The sequence below is a fragment of the Berghia stephanieae genome, chromosome 5, assembly GCF_034508935.2.
Source record: "Berghia stephanieae isolate SIO BIC M18660-M18661 chromosome 5, UCSD_Bste_1.3, whole genome shotgun sequence".
NCBI classification, from domain to species: Eukaryota; Metazoa; Mollusca; class Gastropoda; order Nudibranchia; family Aeolidiidae; genus Berghia; species Berghia stephanieae.
The window spans coordinates 41,212,164-41,232,548 of NC_088364.1; the positions used below are offsets into that span (position 1 = coordinate 41,212,164).

The 20,385-nt window shown below is 34.9% G+C and overlaps 1 protein-coding gene across 2 annotated transcripts in view; it reads right to left on the minus strand.

Moving 5' to 3' along the window:
• The window catches only part of LOC144972929 (intraflagellar transport protein 140 homolog), a 53,297-nt gene that overhangs the window by 10,222 nt on the left and 22,690 nt on the right, over positions 1 to 20,385 (minus strand). For both annotated transcript variants that reach the window (XM_078914755.1, XM_078914756.1), the window contains exons 14-23: positions 19,357 to 19,484; positions 18,357 to 18,474; positions 15,798 to 15,958; positions 14,240 to 14,408; positions 13,503 to 13,634; positions 12,972 to 13,183; positions 12,286 to 12,463; positions 11,484 to 11,770; positions 10,621 to 10,753; positions 9,592 to 9,735 (exon numbers count right to left, since the gene is read on the minus strand). In XM_078914755.1, coding sequence (XP_078770881.1) covers positions 9,592 to 9,735; positions 10,621 to 10,753; positions 11,484 to 11,770; positions 12,286 to 12,463; positions 12,972 to 13,183; positions 13,503 to 13,634; positions 14,240 to 14,408; positions 15,798 to 15,958; positions 18,357 to 18,474; positions 19,357 to 19,484 — 1,662 coding nt within the window. The remainder of the gene's footprint in view (positions 1 to 9,591; positions 9,736 to 10,620; positions 10,754 to 11,483; positions 11,771 to 12,285; positions 12,464 to 12,971; positions 13,184 to 13,502; positions 13,635 to 14,239; positions 14,409 to 15,797; positions 15,959 to 18,356; positions 18,475 to 19,356; positions 19,485 to 20,385) is intronic.

The window sequence follows — 20,385 nt, forward strand, 5'->3', positions numbered from 1 at the left end:
TAGTATCCATAATAATATAGCACTTTTCTTACAAAAACATCTCCCTTTATATTCATACAATTTAAGAATTAACTATAGAACAGTAAAGGAAGGTGCCCCAAACGTAAACAAGGTCTAGAAGCACGTGGCAGACCACATGTTCCTGTCTTGACAGCTCACGTTCCAATGTAAATTATAGAAAAAAATAACCTTTAAAATTTGGCTGTTATGTGGCAAAAGAAACACATATTCATAAATACTCGATCACGCGTCAAATAATATCTAATATTGATTTTTTATTAAACAAATCGTAAAATTTATCAAAAATTACTGTCGGTCTATTTTTAGACCACGGTCAATCTCATTCTCCAAAATCAATGCGCTTGTGTGAACAAAACAAGAACTATTTGAAATCTGGTTTTCGGAATAATTTAGCCATATACAAAGAATTTAAATAAATAACTATTTTATTTGTACGTATTTGTTTTTAACTGACTGAGTATTATCTACAATTTGAACGACAAAAACGGGAGACCTGTTTTGTGCGCAACGTTGTCCGGCTGCTAAAGTTCCTAATCACCAGAAAAGAATGGCAGTCCAACTCATGCAAAGGTAAGATGCCAATTTCAGTGTTTGAGTTTGTAATTTGTATCGATTGGTTTTGAGAGAAGGAAACGATTTAGTTCAATGTTAATCCATAATAGCGTTCGGGTATTTAACTTTGGATGTCTCACCGGCATAATTTTAGAATGCTTTGTTTATTTGTTTTCATTTCACTTCGCAATTTGACTGCTGTCAGTCATTACAAATTACAGTTACAGTTACAGTACAGCTTCACTCGCCGATTCTCACTTACAGAGTTTACGTTTCCTTCACTCATGTCTGCTTCATGCTCATTCAGTGAGTGATTCGAATACTACTCTGTGAGAGAACACACTTTTCGTAATTTATGACATTTTATGGGTAACGTTTACAGTCTAGAACGTGTGTCAGTGTCAGCGTCAGTCATAACTTGACCGAAAAACAAAACAGAAAGGAACAAAAAAAAGAGCAGACACCCCCCTCCTCAGTAGTTGAAATCTCAACAAAAGTTGTTTTTTTTAAATCCTCATCTTTCGTGGCGCGTAGCTTTCACCGCTTGTCATATTTTATTGACTCTCGCTCTTTCCTGACCTGATAATAATAATAGATTTCGAAACAGTCTTCATTCTCTCATTATCTATTCATGACTGGAACTGGAAAAGGAACAAGACAAAGGGTCTCTGCCACCGATTTTCAATATCTTGTGTTGTTTGAGGGATTTAAGTTGGTAGCCGTTTTTGCCACATAAGACTTGTTGTTATTGTTTTTGCTGAGAGTCGATGGGATAAGGAATGGCAGAGAGGGAGGAAGGGGTGAAAAAATGAGAATGTCTGGGAAAAGAAAATGTCCCACTCAACCCCTTCTCGCATCTTTGATATTTGGCAGGTGTCAAACTACATGTATGACGTTTTGGATCTTCCAAGCCGTTTCGCCTTATTTGGTCGGTAGCTCTGTGAAAGAAAACATACAATTGTAAAATGCAGGGAGTGCGGTCTGATATTTTCGTCGTCGCTATGATTATTCCCAGACAGGGTCTGCCAATAACGAAAATTGGTTATTCCCAGACCGATAGAGGAAAAAAAAAAACAATATTTTTTTATTTAAAAAAAAAATAAAAACAATTTTAAGAAATTCATGCTCAGAAACGGAACAAGGCCAAACAAAAAAGGATAAAAGAATAGACTCGCTCCAAAAAAAAAAAAAGATTTAAAAAAAAAAGGGGGGGGGGGGGGGGGAGAGCGATTGAATGAATCTGTGCAGCTAAAATGAGCAACGAGTTTCCCTTGGCTCAAGAGGAATGAAAATGAAAAAAACTGTGTTTAAGTTTTTGTATGAGTGTTGTGGGGGGTCGTGGGGTTTTGTTACAGTTTTATACTTATAGATAGAATGCGGTTGGCCAAGGAGTTCACAACATTGCCATCCGGAAGTATAACGGACCAACACACAAACTCTGTGTAACCATGAACTTTTATAGTCTGGTTAATACAGTTTAGTGAGAACAACTCACAAACGCGGATGGCAAAAACAATAACAAAGGCCTGAGTGACGTCATCTGCATACTATCTATACACATCCCTGTTAGTTCAATCTATTTTGGGGGTAATGATCAAGTGGGGCCTGGTCCCACAACTCTTTACGGATTTACCTTGGATTGAAATGAAAACTAAACCTCTCTGATTACTTTAGATTACCTAATTTTATTTCATACGTTTTTTTATGAAGAAGAAGCTTTTTAGGATTTTGTAATTCATAGGAAACACCATGATATGTGACATGATGTCTTATCTAAATTTTGCCTGAGGAATGATAAGCCAACAATTTTGAAAAGCTCTCTCTATTGATCGAATTATCAAAAATTTTATTTGTGATCAGATATTTTATTTGACTTTAAAGTGAAATCTAGAGGCATTAAAAAATATTCAATGTTTATTAGACTTTTCTTATGTGATCAAAAAGTTAAATACAGGAAATACTGATCAAATGAGTTCACCAGAAGGTAAATAAAAGCCCATTTTTTAAAAGCTAATCGACATTGGTTATGTAATCTTGCCTTCATGATCATAAATCTCTGATAAAATTAGACCTGACACAACGGTTTTAGTTTTAACAACCTAGTGGTATCTGAGTTCCAGGTCCATTATGTTTTCTAATGTTTTTATTGAATATAAGCAAACCATTAAGAAATAGGTCATGTCTATATATTCAACATTGAATGGTATTTCTTCTTACATTGAAATAAGTGGTTCTTTAGAGTAATAAGGCTCATGGAACTGGAGTTATTCCTGTTTCTGTAACATGAAGCAACAGACCTTAAATAGTGCTTGATAACTTTCTTTAAACAATAAATGGTATTTCATCTTACTTTGAAATAATTGGTCCTTTAGAGTCATAAGGCTCATGGAACTGGAGTTTTTCCTGTAACATGAAGCAACAGACTGTAACAAGTGCTTGATGAACTCTGAATAAGTTGCACATTTACATTTTACTTGTAGAGTTAGATCCAGTTATTCATTCAAACATTGCTATCTTAATTTCAAATTGGCATTTAATTAATAATAATAAATATAAAGTTAAATAAATCCAATGATAATAATTGATAAAATAAGATAATTATAACTTTTATTCATTGGTTGGTCCATATGAATTTTACTTTATGATTTTGTGTGAGATGATATTGCTTTTTATGGGACCATGGGAAAATGGTTTAGGATGCCATGCTTATCTTTTTTTTTCAGATCTAAATAACATTACAACAAGAATGAGTCTCTGCATTCCTTTAATTGTTCTGGAAGCATTGGCCTGCCTATACCATGGGAATTAAACAATTTATATTCAGGAAGAAGTATCATTATTATTATTATTATCATCATCATCATCATTGAGTCATATCCTTCAAGATTATCAAAATGGCTTTCATTTGTTACTGTATCTTATAGAGTTCCTCATATATCATTATGGACCCTTCTATGTTTTTTTAATGGAATTAATGTTTTTATTCTATATTCTTCATAAAACCTCTCAGCTTTATTGACCTACCAAGTATAATCTAGAGACTAGAGAGCGGTGATTGAGAGAACAGGACCATATTTTGCTTTCGAGCGTTTCTTAATTTTAAAAGCAGCTTACTGTAGTTTGTAAAGATTTTAAAAAACTTTTTTCTAATGACAGCGTCTAATACACGTTAAAACCAATGCATTTCTATCCGTTGTAATTTTTGGCAGTGGTATCTCCATTTTAATGGTATTGGCTCCTGTTTCTTTATACAAATGCCCTGTGAGCTTGTTATACACTCGAAAGAAACATTTACATAGGGAAGTCAAGAAGAATATAGCAAAAGAAACCTGCTTCCTTGGTTATGAATAAGAAATTTAAAAAGAAATAGGCAAATATCTCTTTATCTTGTCTACCATTTAACTTTCTAATTATTTTTAAAAGTTTATTATATCCTTTTCTATATTTATAATTTAATTTATCAACAAGATAAGAGTACTGATGAATCTATTTATGTAGCTGATTTGTAATGGTAGTAGAATTTGATAGATGGGACCATGTGATGTTGCATATCAGAACCTTTCTTAATCAAAGCTTTTGCTAAGGCTCTTAAATCACAGATTTAAAAAAATGGAACTACACAGTTTCAGTAATAATTATCAATTTTCTTTATTTTTTTTCTTTCTCTTTCACAGGATGAGAATACAAGCATACCTTTATAATGGAGAAACATCTTATCTATATTTTAAAAATGATTTTCAGTTTGAATAACATGAATATGAATGAAATGACAATAAAAGTGATATAAATTTATAATCTGCTTTTAATTTATTTCGATTTCACAAGTTGTGTTATGGCCCTCAGATACGGCAGGACGGGTGAGACTGAGAACCAGTCCTCACAATAGCACTAGAGGTCTTGTATGCAAGATGTGATTTCCATTGATGCAGTTTAAAGACTGTCCTGTTTTATTCATTCTGGTGCACGCTGTAGGTTTTTTGGGGTTTTTTTTTTTTGTTTCTTGTTTTAAAGAAAGATTCTTTGGGCTTTTTTCTTCAATCTAAGACTTGATTGAATTCTGACTCAATGCAAATCAACTTTGTTCCAACTCCAACTCCTCAATTTCAAATTACAATGAACTTGTGCGCCCTTCCTTCTCTGTTAACCTACAGGTTATTGGATATGTAAGTTTAATACATTTACGTCTACCACAATGATAGACTAGCAATTTATCTAAATATCTTGCATTCGTCTTTTGTAATAACTTTTCATTCTGGGTTACACATGAAAGTTAGCAATGCCGGGTTACAAAAGTATTTTGATATTAAAAAGATCATCATCCTAACATTCTAATCTTAATCTTTGTCATCTTACTTTTTTTTTTATATGTTGCCAGGTGTAAGACTTATTAATTTTGCAAGTCATCATCATCATAGCTTGTCGCACCAACACCAAACTCACTCCACAGCATTGGGGAGCAGACTCTTAGGTCATGGTCAGTGCAGCTGAGCCCATCCTGGCATTCTCTAAGGATGTCTGCTCTGGGCATTCACATGTACACAAGCTAGTCTCAGCCAGCCCCCACTTTTTCATGCCACCAGTTGTTCTCACAAGTTTTGCCCGTGCTGTGTTCAGTGTTACCAATTCATTCCTGGGGAGCTCGGTTCCGTAGGACAGTTCTTCTCTCGGATCTCCAACAGCTTCATTTGCATGATTGTCCCACTCTGTGTGGAAATCCTGTATACAGCTGCATGGTCAGGGTTGATGCTTTCTTCCGTCATGAAGCTCTTTCTCGACTTCAGTCTACTTTTTATTGGGCTGTGGTCATGTTGGGGGTGCCTTGGGTCCATTTTCTGTTTATATTTCTGGGCTTTGGAAGCAGTGGCTCTTCGAATGTGGGGAGGTGCAATGCCAGCCAGCCGATGGAGGACTGGAACTGCAGTCGGTTTCAAGTTACTCTAATGATCCGGCAGGTGTTATTTTGACATGGCAGGATCTTACTCAGACTGGTGAGACCTTTTCGGCTGTTGAATAGCAGAGGGCTAGTATGGTTGTCCTGACTGTTTTCTGATCTGCTCCCCGTGTAAGTTTTTCTTCTCTTTTCTTAGGAAGTTGTTTCTTTTGGCCACCTTTGCTTTTGTTTTCTTTGCGTTCTGAGAAAAGGACATTGTGCGGTTTACGGTAACACCGAGGTACACGGGGAATGTGTTGTTCTCCAATATGTCCCCATTCCAGGAGATGTTCAGTTTCCTGTTTTCTTTAGACTTGGCGGCTCTTTATATGGAAAGCACACTCTTGAGTTTTTCCTGGGTTAGCATTTTGTGAGTTCTTTAAATGTGGGCTCAGAGAGTGGCTCCAGGACATCCGTTAGTCTCTCCTCAATGGTCTTGAAATCAGAGGCCTGGGACGCGAGACACAGATCATCAGCATATAGAAACCCCTGGATGTTCTCGAACTGAGGTTGGTCATTGGTATAAACGTTGAAAAGGATAGGTGCAATTACCGATCCTTGAGGGAGTCCGTTCTTTTGTGATCTGCTTTTCTTCCCATCCATTTCCACAAAAAAGTGATGGTTTGACATAAGGGATTTTATTATTGCAACTATTTTTGTGTTACGAGTTACCCTTGCAACCTTTAGGAGCAGTTTCCTGTGATTTACTGTGTCATAGGCAGCTGCCAGGTCCACGAACACAGTTCATGTAATTTGTTTGTTCTCGTAGAGATGACTGATCCTACCTCAATGGCGATTGGTCCGGATTGTGATTTTGGTATGGGGTTGCCGACAGTTTTTGACATGGCTGGAAGACACAAATGCAGGGTCTGGGTTGTAACCTGTTCTCCAGCGAGCGCTTGAAAAGGATGATTCATGCGTCATAGAAGAGTGTCAGATTATATTGGTCAGCCCATTCCTCAACAGTATCTACATCTTCGTTGTTCTCATTGTATCCCCATTTGGTGCTGTGGCTGTTAAAGTCACCTATCACAATCATTGGTTTCTCACTAGTGGTGGATGTAACTGGCCACTTGAATGGCGTTGGTGGAGGTTTGTTGACAGATATCACATTGAAGTGTCTGCCTTCAATTCTGAGAATTTCCACCTCACTTACTGTCATGTCCTGGTTGTATGTCACTATTGATTTGTCTTTGACTTTGATGTAGTTAACGCTACCCTGAATGTTGCTTTCATGTTGTATGACTAAATGCATGCCAGGGATGTTTAGTGCCACGGTCTTGTGCGTCTCTTGTAGACAGAGTTGCGTCGCTGGAGGCCGATTGCTACAACACACACAACACCAACATTTTGCAAGTATCTTTAACACTTTTACCATTAAACGATGATATTGACAACAACAATAATAATAACTATTATTATTATTATTATTATTATTATTATTATTATTATTATTATTATTATTGTTATTAATAATGATATTAGTAGTAGAGGTCTAGTAGTAGAAATAGTAACAGTTGGACCAAGTACATAAATATGAATATTTATACAGCGCATTTCAACAGATTCAGATAGCCGTGAGCAATGCGCTTCACAATGTTTCATATTTATCCCCCCCCCCCCCCCCCCCCACTTCAACAAGCCGTATGGAACCATATTTCTTTGTCATACAGCCTGTTAAGCGACCCTTGTGTACTAAACCTGTCACTACCGTCATTTCTGTAGCCAGATACTCATTCAATCGAGTGGGGTAAGCGGTAAAGTGCCTTAGCCAGGGAAACAACGCGGGGACCACAATTTTTCACGATTAGTCATCCATCCTATTACTGATCACACTTAGCATTGGCATTGCTCGACTTTTGTGACAAGACGAAAACCGTACGCTGAGCCATACGGTCCGTTAGTTCAGTCTAGTTTTGTGGTATCAGTGGTTATAATACAGTAGTGGTAGTGCAGTTATAGTAGAAGTACGTAGTAGTAGTCTTCTGTTCAAAATGGTCATCTGAGCGAAGAGATAGGAGATAGATTCGAATTTACTCTCTTCATTGCATTGACCGTATGCTTTGACTTTGATCATTTGATACGCTGTAAAAAAAAAAAAAAAAGTACGGTCCACCTTAACCAAAAACAAGCAACAATCTTAGTTTCCCTGAACATAGATATGGTTTTGTTTACGGGAAGAGGGGGAACCATGATTATGGTTTTCCTACAAAATAAAAGGAGCATTTGGGCTATAAATAATATGATCGTGGCCTCCCTAGCTATCTCAGGCTCGGAGTAAACAGCTGGAATTTATTCACGACCAGCTTCAGTTTGCTGCCTTAGCAACATGTAAACAAAAAGTTGGTTGGATGCGCATGACATTACTAAAGGTCAACTGCAGCATAGTTCGGGTCATTTATAAAAAAAATCTGGGTCACGTTTGACGTCAAATGTTATTGTTTACATATGGGGCACCTTCCTTTACTCTTCTATTACAATTCAATATTTGAAATAACTTATTGAAAACAGTTTAATCACATTGAACATTCAAACCAAGTATTATAGAGCAGTAAAGTTAGGTGCCCCAAACGTAAACAATAACAAGTTGCTAGTGATTTCCGTTAGGGACCGGAATAATTTACGCACAATATAGGTCTCCCAATTTTGTAGTTTGAGTTGTAGGCAATGCACTTTCAGTATTGAAAATATGTTTACATAAAATCTAACAGTTGCAGAAATAATAATATAAGGCTAAATTATTATGAAAATCAGGCTCCGAATAATTCTCGTTTTGTTCACACCAGCGCAATAATTTGCTCTGGTCTAAAAATAGATAGACTGTAACTTTTGATAAAATTTAGAAAATTTTACCTTTTGTTCCATAAAATATCCATATCTAGACATTATTTGAAGCATGATCGAGTATTTATGAATATGTGTTTCTTTTGCCACCTAACAGCCAAATTTTAAAGGTTATTTTTTTCTATTATTTACATTGGAACGTGAGCTGTCAAGACAGGAACATGTGGTTTGCCACGTGCTTCTCGACCTTTGTTTACGTTTGGGGCACCTAACTTTACTGCTCTATAAGGTGTCCATATAAAAAATATAGTCAAATAAATTTTAATTCAGAAATAAATAAATAAATAAATAAATAAATAAATAAATAAATAAATAAATAAATAAATAAATAAATAAATAAATAAATAAATAAATAAATACGGGAGTAATAGGGACAAAAAGCGCGATGTCACTCCTGCCTAGCAACTGCCCTTCCAGTCCCACACTCAACAACAAAAAATCAAGCTGTGGTCTTAACTATGAGCACAGTTGCTTTTAAAAAATAAAATTGAGAGTGCACATAAAAGACATCAGGTCTACCTATAGAAATTACGATATGAAATTTAGATAATGGTTTGATGAGGAAGAAATACAAAGTGGCAATTCGGACTCAAGTCTGATGGTCTCCAGTGGCTATTCGAACTCAAACTCCCATGTGCGTGCTCAAACACATTGGGGTGAGGGCACAGTGCGGACAATATGCAGAGGATGGAACTGATATAGAAATAGAAAAAGAGTTCAAAAGAAATTCTGTTTTGCCCATATCAAAATGACTCAGCTCAAACCTCTACTTTGGACTGTAGAAAGATTGTTACCTGTCAAACACTATCAGAACATATATTTATTTTTTTGTCCTGGTTTTATTTGGGCATCGTGTAATGTTGTTAGAAAAGCTTTTCCTTTCGACCACAGTTACTTTGACTGACTATTGTTATTATTAAGATCTTTAACTCATTTCTTTTTAATTTTTAACTGGATTTCCAATTGATATCTATGAGTTTGTCTTTCTCGTCAATTAAAGCGGGTTTAGACTACCTGCTGACAGTTACTGTACAATTATTGTAGTTTTTATTTGCATCAATTTTATTTTTAAATTTCAATTAAAACATTTTTTATAAAACAAAAAAAAACAAAAAACTATACTGCCATGGAAGACTATTCAGACTTTAGTCCAAACAGCCTAAGCCAAAGAAATATGTGAATTGCCTTGGCCACCTTGAGTCTAATCTGTGGTATCTTTGAATCTATCAGTGACATTCCCTTACCTTACAAAGTCGGATAGCACTGCCATAGGCCTGGGCCCTTTGGAAGAAATGAACAGCTTCTTTAATCTGATCCTGATTTTCATACTGTCTGGCTAGATAGTAGCAAGCAGCCTTGTCTCCAGTTTCATTACAAATCTCAGCAGCCTGATTAGGAAGGTAAACCAGTTTTCTTCAATATCTTATTACAAAAATAAGATAACATTTCAAGTTCTAGTTCATGTTTTGAATTGAAGAAATGTAAATGTTAACAATTAAATCTGGATAATTGTAAACCTCACTATCCTTTCCTCCACTATACATTTTTACTGTTATCACCCATTTGTCCCAGTTTTAATGTAAAAGTATTTGTTTTGATAAAGGGGACACCCAAAACTAGTGTTTTAATCGTTATTTTATTAAAGCTTTATTTATCTCGACATTCATTCTCTTTTGGATTGACAGCTTCAGGAAGCATATCTGATTTTTTTTTCGATTGAAATAGAAATTGTAATACTTTCGCTTGCAGTTGTAATATCAAGTTGTATTCGCTTCAAATGAGAAATGGCAGAATACCATTTTACATAATTGACGGATAAGTTAACTGAGTTGATAAGAAATTGCACAGCTCTGCACTGCACTGCTGTTGTTGCCTTGAATGAGGATTGAATCTTGTTTACTCTATTCAATATATGTAAGATGCATGTTCCATTTTAGATTAGAAGTTTTAGTATCACGGAATGAGATGAAATAAGGATAAATTATGCTCTACTTCCTAAATTCATCTATAGAGTAGGTTACAGGTAGAAGCTGTTGTCTGAGAACAGTGTTAGCTTAAATAAAATTCACAGAATATGGTGATGGATTTCTCATTTATCAAACAAGTAATAAAGAATACATAAAAGAAAAAAGGGGAAAATGATTCATTATTGATTAGGACAATGTGTCAAGGTAATTTTTTTGTTTAAAAACCTCAACAAGAAGTAAGATGACACGATGATGCACTGTGCTATTTCAACACTTTCACATCTTCATCAGATTAGTGTAACGTACCTTTTCCATGTTACTGCAATAGCAGTACACTCTAACCAAAGAGAAAAAGTCTTGAGCTGTTTCATAGTACTGTATAGCAGTGTCCATGTCGCCTGTGCTCTCCATGAATTGGGCCCACCATCGTCTCAATGTTCTAGAAAAAGATTTTAAAAAGCTCATTGGATACTACTGACAAAGTTTCTTATGCTGGGTAAACAAAACTGTTATATTTGCTACACCATCCTAGTATAAGATTGAGTACATATTAGTTTCTGAAATTACGGTCTGTTTAGGTATTGAACATTTTTTAGGAAATTTCAAATTATCATAAGATGTCTTCAGTTAATTACTTTCATTCTTTTTTTTTAATTCATTATCGCCGTGAAGCAACTCAGATAAACGCATGGGGAAATTAAAGCACATCAAGATTTGTTTTCTTTTTAAAGAATAATAAATTATGACTTCTGTACACTTTTATAGTTTTGAGAAAGGAATTCCACATAGTGAAGAGTCTTAAACAGACTTAGACATGGCACTGCATAAACGCTGCTTCATGTGGGGTGAGGAAGGACAGACCCTCTACTAAATGGCAGCACATCAGTAAGCATCTTCTGTCACCCTCCAAACTTATGCAAAGCAGGTCTGAATATTGATATCAGATTAGAAAAATCAGTTCCAAGTCAGTAATCTGGCTGATCAGTATTAAATGCAAATCAACTCAGTTATGCATATTCCGAATAAATTATCAGAAACCACGCAAATGCTCTTTGAATAATAAAGTAAATGGTGATTATCAAAAGGTGAATGATCATAACGTGATTTCTTTTGTACACATATAATCCTAGTCTATATGTAAACCCGTTATTTGATTATGCATAACTTACTTATCTTTACTTTTGCTGATATATTCCTCCAACTGATCAGGATCTTCTGCCAACATTCGAGGGACTTCAAAACGATGAGTCTCTGATTTTTCATAATTTGGAATGGCAGCTTGAGTATCACCCAATTCCTCCAAGTGGCGGGCATAACTATAAAAAGTAGTTCTCAAATGAATGCGATCATACATTTCTGCTGTCTCAAGGGCCTTTTGCCATTCTCCTCGGTTTTGGTAAAATGCATTCAATAAGTCATAACGTTTGCAGTTTTTTAATAATCTCTCAGCATCTTCCTGCAGATAATAAAAATAAAAGGACAAATATAATCAACTTCAAAATTGTTGAGATAATTGTAGAGGGAAAGAAATGCTTGTATTGACAACTTAACACTACAAAAGAAGAAAATTGCATTCCTCATAGGAACTGCTAAATTATCCCAAAAATAAAAAAAAAACTGATTTTTTCCACAGTCACAACAGCTGAACAGTAAACGATGATTTTCTGCAAATCTGTGAAAAATTGAGAACCCTTGTAAATTAGGAGTACAAAGTATTACATTATTACAATTAAATATACAAACCAATCGTCTCAAAACGGTATTATGCCAGGATTGCATGCATTTAATTTTTAGTTTAACTAATAAATTTGGGTAAAAATAAATGACTTCATTGAGGACAGTGACTTTTTTTTTATTTAAAAAAAATTAAACTTCCTAATTCAAGTCATTCTGACTTTAAACTCAGTTTTCTTCACCGAATCCATTCCGACATAATACCAGATTGACAAAGTAGGTCATATATTTACTTACATAGAGTCCTAATTGAATGGCTAACTCAGCCACTCTTGCATCAAGTTCCGGTTCTTTCAAAGCTTCTCTCAGTGCCTTAGCTCCTCTGGCATGGCCCATGTTACCCAAGCACACACTGGCCACATCCAGCCGACGACTCTTAACACACATTTTGGCCATATTTTCCCATACTGATTCACTGAGGAAGGGATTCGATTTCATTTTATCACCAAGTGCTCTTCTTAGAAAGAGTAATCACGCCCCTTAACTGGTATATACATATTTATATTGCTGAATCATAGTTCTACTGTTTTATTAAAGATTCTATTCACATATGGGGTATCATATGGAGTTGATTTTTACACCAGAAGATAATATTGAAAAAACAAGAAGAATAAAAATATCAGAAAAACAAAAAACAAAACAAAAGAAAACCTCTATCAAAAAGCCATTATGTGAGTGTATATTACCATTATCACTATGAGTTATAGAGGAAATCTTACAGAATTTTGAATATCATAATATTGGGAATACAATTTTGGAAATGCAAAGACTTACAATAAAAAATTGTCACGGTATTATTCAATACATTTCTCCTTTGACATAAACTTCCAAGACAATTTTCTCCATTTCTTATTAATCTTATACAATACATAGAGTTAGACTCTTTTGCTCCTTCTTTTGACTTAAGTTTACTAGTCAGTTACCTTTTAATAAGTTTAATAGCCTTGAATGCCTCGTCCATGTTTCCCACAGTAAGGAAAAAGCTAAAATTCATCATAGCATCCCTGGTAGATTTATCACTGTCTTCCAGTCCTACAAAGTCTCTCATGATTTTCCTCGCAACCAATTTGGGACCATAACTTGGAACTTTATTGACGTTTTCTTGCTTTTGAGAATCCTCTTGATTTTGCTCTCCCTGAATGATAAAAATAAAAATACAAAGATGAATAAATATACATAAATACTGTTGCAGTTAATGTGTCAATCTAAAGATTTGAACTAACCATGCTGGTCGTGGCTATGGTCAATAATTGATACCGTTTGGAAATGAAAGTGGGCTTTCAGCGGCAGAACATCAACACTAGAGAAGAATGATAGACTTTTCCATTGTGGAAGCGGTAATTGTGTGCAATGTCTCATAATATTTTAAGGATGAGGATGAGTCACGATGTTAAGGGTTTGAGACATTGAGAACAATTAAATAAACTGATTAATTGATGCACAAATGAACCTACTTTTCTTGTGAAGCAGTAATAGGGCACTTCTACTCCCATAAGTCGACTGTAAATGTCAGGCATGGAGAAACTGTCTTGAATCAATACTCCATTCTCAGGGGTACAAAACAAAGAGATTATCATTACTTCCACCTGAAATAGATGACAATTAATGACCAAGTAATAAATTTTTACTATAAGAAATGATCCTTAGTGGGTTTTCTAACCAAAAAAAGGATAAATTCATGTTTATCTACTCTGGGTTTATCATTAAAATCAAATCCAATTTCATGGTATATATATCCTTGCCCATTTCATACATGACAAAATTATTTGATATTGTTGCCAAGGACAAGTAATTATCAAAGAAACCTAAGATTTGTTGGGTTTCTTTCGCATGTTTGCCATAAACCTTTAACATTAATTGTGTTTTTAAAGTGTAGCATTTATTTCACATTTGACCTCATGACTTTTTAAGAACTGAATGGTTACCTAGAAGTGAATGGTTAGTGGACACAAATAAAGATCTTGTTAAGTCTTTGCTATTTTTTGTCTAACTATCAAGCAGTTGCTAAACTTTGAGGTTATTAGAATATTATCTGTTTTACTCCATATTTCTTCATCTTGATTATTTTTATTTCCATTAAAAAATTAATAGGTTTTAAAAAGTTCATAGAAATATGGAAATATGTTTCATTGCTACTATATGTTTGCAAATAAATCAACAATATTGAAAACCAAACACTTTTGCAACTTACAGGACCCTCCTCAATAATTTTGGTTAACGTGTGTCGACTTTTCTGGTTTTGGTCAACAGCATTGGATAAAATCCAAGCCTCACAGACAAATAGCTTTGGCTCTGATGGATCCCAATGATGAGAAACAGGCCATCGGCCAGCAATGTCTCGTGCTGCCTGGGTTTTGCTCCTGATAAAGGATGGTAAACGAACAAAATAAATCAGAATGATTTTGTTATATGAAACAAATTTGACATCGCTGAGGAAGAAAAACATGAATTGTAACAATCAAGGAAACCCAAGTACAATCTTACATTAATCATCCTTCATATTGCATTAATCTCACACTCCATCGTTGGAAACATAATATTCTAAATACTATTTTATCTTTATTAAGCGCACTGTGCGGTGAAAAAATTGAGTCAAATTGAGTCAAAGAGAAACTGAACATTGAACTGAAACCAGCTTATAACCTTAACTTTATCAAGTAAAAACAAAAGGAAGGGAACCCTGTGCATTTGCACTACGTTGTACTTGGTGATGCCAGAAAAGAGGCAACTGCTTTGCCAAGAACTTCACTGTGCTGGACGGCTAAGGAACTATGCAAAAGACAAAGAGGCAGACCCAAAGACAGAAATGGTAAATGCCTTATGTGCCACATGGCTCGATGAGGATTAAGCAGGTAAGATGCACACTTGACAATGAGTTGTTACCTTTATCTTCTGGTATAGACAAACAATACTAATGCTGTGTCACCAGGTGTGCAGTGGTGGGTAGTGTTGATACTATTATCAATTGTCTACACGCAGTAGGTACAGCACAATTCATGAGGGGAGAGCTGAGAAAGTGTGTACCTTATTTTAATTTGCATTTTAAAAGAAGAGATAAATAGGATTGAGGTCTTGGGGGGGAGGGGGGGTATGCTTATTAGCGTTGATGCGCTTTATAGATATTGGGGGGGGGGGGGGGGTATGCTTATTAACGTTGATGCGCTTTGTAGAGATTACACAGTATTCTTTATTGAAGATTCGACAATTGATTATTTCCTGTTCAAGGTTGTCAAATAGCATCAAATTGGTTTTACAGAGCAAATATGTTAAGACAACCTTATGGTGGAATTTGATTTGCAGGAAGGCACCGCAGGATAGGATACCATCTAGCTCAAACAGAAAAGAATGAAGAATTGTAAACAATTCTCTAAGTCTAGAATACTAATTTTTTACAACATTTCTTACGTAATGATATCAAAAACAACTAAAGACTCTCTCTCTCTCTCTCTCTCTCTCTCTCTCTCTCTCTCTCTCTCTCTCTCTCTATCTCTCTCTCTCTCTTTCTCTCTCTCTCTCTCTCTCTCTCTCTCTCTCTCTCTCTCTCATCTCTCTCTCTCTCTCTCTCTCTCTCTCTCTCTCTCTCTCTCTCTCTCTCTCTCTCTCTCTCTCTCTCTCTCTCTCTCTCTCTCTCTCTCTCTCTCATGTAAATTAAATATAAAAAGAAATGAGTGTGGCATGAAATTCTGGTTTCTTCCCTTCTTCCTATCAATTGAGTCAGACTGTTGATGCTCATATCTAAATATGTTTACCTTTCAGCAGCATTGGTATCATTGTTATCATCGCCATCCTGAGATTCCTGTGATGACTGATAATCGTCTTGCTCCCCTCTCCCTGTCTCAAAGTTGAAGTAGACCACAGTATCCACCTCCATATCCCAGAAGTACATTTTAGGATCTGGCTTGCCCTCTTGCTGCAAAACAAAAAATTGTTAAATGTCTGTTAATTACTGTTGGCTCAGGAACTCATGAGAATAATACAGACAGACCTGGTTAATCCAAACTCATTTAAACACTCAGTTTTTCTTCTAGTGTCCTATCCATGCAGTGTACGTGTTTGTGTGCTGGGTTGTTGTGCAGCGATGTGACCTTAGTAACATACTGGAGAGCCAGCATAAAGGCTTGCCACTGGAGAAGTGCGGAAAGCCCCGAGTGCCAAGCGCAGTCCCTGATGATGAATTGGGTCCAGCATGCCTAAGTAGGTTGGTTTTGCAGAGCCGTATATGAAAGATGCGTAGTCCAATTTTGATCGAATAACGGAATGTACAGAGTTAGAACAAATAAGGTCGATCCGCTTACAATTTTAAAGTATCTGCAGGAATGTGAACTCCTGCAGAAATTGTAAATAAATACTTTTAAATAAGAAACATGTAACTACTATGATTTTATAAAAATTTTATTACAACAGTACAGATTGAGCAGCTATGGCCCCTCAAGGCCGATAAAAATTGATAAAAAACAGAAACGGGCGCTTAAATGACCTAAATAGTGTCGAAAGCACCGTTAAACACCTAAAAACAAAAACAAACAATAAACACTCAGTATGAATGACTGTAAGGTAAAGCTTTAGTTAGCAATTTTCAGCTATTTTCTAATTCAATTGCATTAAAAAAGTTAACAATGACCAAACCAATGTTGTTATCTTATGGCTACAATAATTTTATGAGGATAGAAAAATAAAACATTAAAAATATTTTGGTAAATGAAAACATGATTATATATTTTTAATTACTTAACTCCAATAGGAGGAAAATTAAGCCTCTATGGCCTTAAAAAACATGAGTAATTTTTTGTTTAAAATTCCCATTTAACCAATGGTTCCAGTATTATTTGTACGATAGACTAGCATTTTATCCAAAGGGTAGCAAGCGATTGCTATTGTTCATTTCATGCTATAGAAACTGGGATGAACTCTGGCTCTATGGGTCTAATGGTTCTGAAGGACTACTACTACTACTATACAGTTACTACAACTAATACTCCTGCGTTATTTGAATGAATATTTCCTTATTGTTTATGGAAAGATGACTAAAAATGATGAAATTGGCTATTGATATTCTTTTTAAAAATATATATATTTGTACATTTATTCATATATAAATCTAATAATACTAAATAGTATTCTTATTACTATGCTCCTAGAGCTTTATTGTATAGAGGAGTGGGCGCAATATAAATAAATTTCATTATTATTATTATTATTATTATTATTACTGTAATCAAAGCAGCATGATATACGATAAATTTGTAAAAATAAATATTTCCATTAAGGGCTTTTTTATTTTATACCATGCTAAATGTGCCTCATAGCGCTATCTCATAAAATTTACTCTCACATCACACCATCCCCTTTTCCCCCTAGCTCTTACAAAAACTGGACAAGGAAGCAGACAAGAATTAATTCAAACCCTTGTCGAGTGGGTCAATTTGTGTGAGATGCCTTATCCAAATGCTGGACCCAAGGATACAATGCCAATGAGTTATGCAATCTCTGTCAAACATCCAGTTACTGATCATGTTTGCTTGACCTAGTCATGCATATACCATCTATATAAAATTTTCTACTATTCCAAGGGAAGACCGGAATAACTGCGGCTATGTGGTCTTGTGGCATGGCACTTGCTTTCAGATCGGAAGGTCCTGGGTTCGAGCCTCGCTTGGCACATAGTTGAGTCCTTGGAAAAGGCTCTTTACTCACATTCTCTCACTTTACTCGGGTGTAAAATGAGTACCCAGCCGTTAACAGTGTTGTCTCTGTCCGAAAAAATTATAATATCGCTTAACAGGTGTCATGTCCTGTCCTACATGTTAAGTGTTGCTGTTGGCCAGGGACCCCTTGTAAAGCGCTTTGAGCACGTTAAGTGGATATTACGCTATAAAAAAAAAGCTCAATTTTTTTAAAACTCAGTTTTCAGCCATAATACAGCTCTGCAAAATGAACTAGGATGAGGTGACTTGCTCAAGGCCACACAGCACCTTTCAGGTATGAAGCAAAGACCATACCACTGTGCTCTGCTGCCCCCAAGTTACAATTGTTTTTACAATTGTTCCACAGCCAACAGTAAAACACAATATAAAAGATAAGACATAAGACGTATAAGGCACTATCAATTTTTTAAAAACAGAGACAAGGCTGTTACTGACTAGATACTCATTTGACACATTAAAGAACCTTTCCTATAATTCGAACCAGGGATCCACAGGTCAGAAGCCAGCTTTATACCACAAGACTACAAAGCAGCATAGGATGAGCAGAGGTACTCCTTACATGACGCCACTATTGCAATTGTCAGGGCCAAGTCGTATACTTACATTCATTACTTGAATGCTGACTCTATTACCAGCGTTGTTTACTTTAGCACTTATTATATGCCCAAAGCCCGGAATCAAGTCTGAAATATTCTTAGGGTTACTGTGTGCTTTAGCTTCCCTGAAAATAATAAAAGTTTAAAGCCAACTGAAAATACAATTGTTGTATTAGTATGTAGAATTAAATAACAATAGTCTTTATAAATGAAATAAAATAAATGAACGGTTTTTTGGGGATTTTTTTTTTTCAATGATTCAATATCCGTTTCAACAAAAAGAAGAAAAGTTAAACAATAAAAAACAATTATCTTGTTTTATCAAGCGTTGTTGAGTGAATTAAACTAACATAGTGTTGATGTTTTAAAATTATATATTTTTTTACCTAAATTCTATACAGTAGTAGAAATTCAGACCTAGTTTTGATGTGGATAGTATAAAATCCATTTATCCTACAGTTTTCTTAAAATATAAATTAAACTGTATCTTCAAAGACTATACCCATTTTTATGATTGTATTAATTATAAAAAATATACACAATTCAATATGTAATGATAGATAATTTGAGGAGTGAATCAAATAAGCATTAATTATCAACAGCTTTAAAGAATTGAAAATGAAGTAATTTATATAAAATATGGGTATGGGTAATTTTGATAAATGGCAAATTGTCGTTTGTCTTTATCTACATATCGCCAAAGGAATTTAAGATAGGTAATTAATTCGTAACTGACAATAAAATCATATTTTTTTTCCATTCTTCATAAAGATTTCAATAAACCTATACTTTCCAATTAGGAAAACCTTAAAGAAATGAATACTTATTTGTATCACTCGTGTTGAATTATCCTTCACTGGTTCAATCAATTCAAGTTGGCTTCTATTGCAAGTATTACAATCTGAAAGTCTGTAGCCTTAGTACATTCAATTATTGTTTATGCCAAAATTCAAAACCTGCATTGTTTTCAAAGACAAATTTTTCTCCTCTCGACAATCTTCCCTCACCTCCTTGAGAGGTCATATACTCGTAAAATTCCAACATCCGTCGCCACCACAAGGTAATTGCCACACACATCCAGACTCACAGGACGACCTTCTGGTTCTGCAAATGTCATTAATTGTTTAACTGTGCCCTGGAAATAGTTTAAAATATACTATTAGAAAATACAATGAAGAAAGCATTGGGAGAAAATAAAAACAAGAAGTATACAAAACTTCCAGAGACTAACTTGGATAAATTTTGACATTCAAAGCTTCGCTTATTTTCGTAAAATAATTTGGATTTTTGATAAAATTTATACCATTCACAGTAACCTTTACTTGTGGTTTGTCTCCTTGAATAATGTTTATCTTAAATTTCTTCAATGCTCATATTGATATGTAGTGTACTTTGAAAAAAAAACCCACAACAAGAACAAAATAATTGAAATTCAAGGATAAGTTCAAAATGAATTGAAAAAGTCTTCAATGTCGTAAATTGCAAATATGCAAAGGGTAATTTTTTATTTGGGGGGGGGGGGGGGGGGGGGGGTAATAGGTGCTGAAAATTTAATTTATAGTAAAAATATAATGCAAATCTGCTGCTTGAAGCTCGACGAAATAAATAGCAATATTTAAATGGAATGGATGCTTCTGTCTACAAAACATGATGAATGAAACACAAAATACGAATCAAATAAATAAAATTCCCTTTATCCATCCCATGGGGAAATTTGTCTCTAGGGTCTATTCCAAGGGAAGACTGGAATAACCCAGGTGTCACCGCAGTGCAGCGCCGCAAATTGAATGAGAGATGAGAGAGAGACGCTGTTAAATTAAATCGAAGCTTCCATTCTATTTGACTGTTATTATTTATTTAGTAAAATATTAAAACACAAGTTAGATTTCTTTCTTTAAGGAAAACGAATAAAGTACTTTAAATAGAAAAGAATTCATACCTCTGACACTTTAAATTCACAATTTGACATCTGCTTTCTGACATGCCATATGAAGGTAGTTAGTGATAATATAGAAAAATATATTTTGATGCCAAAA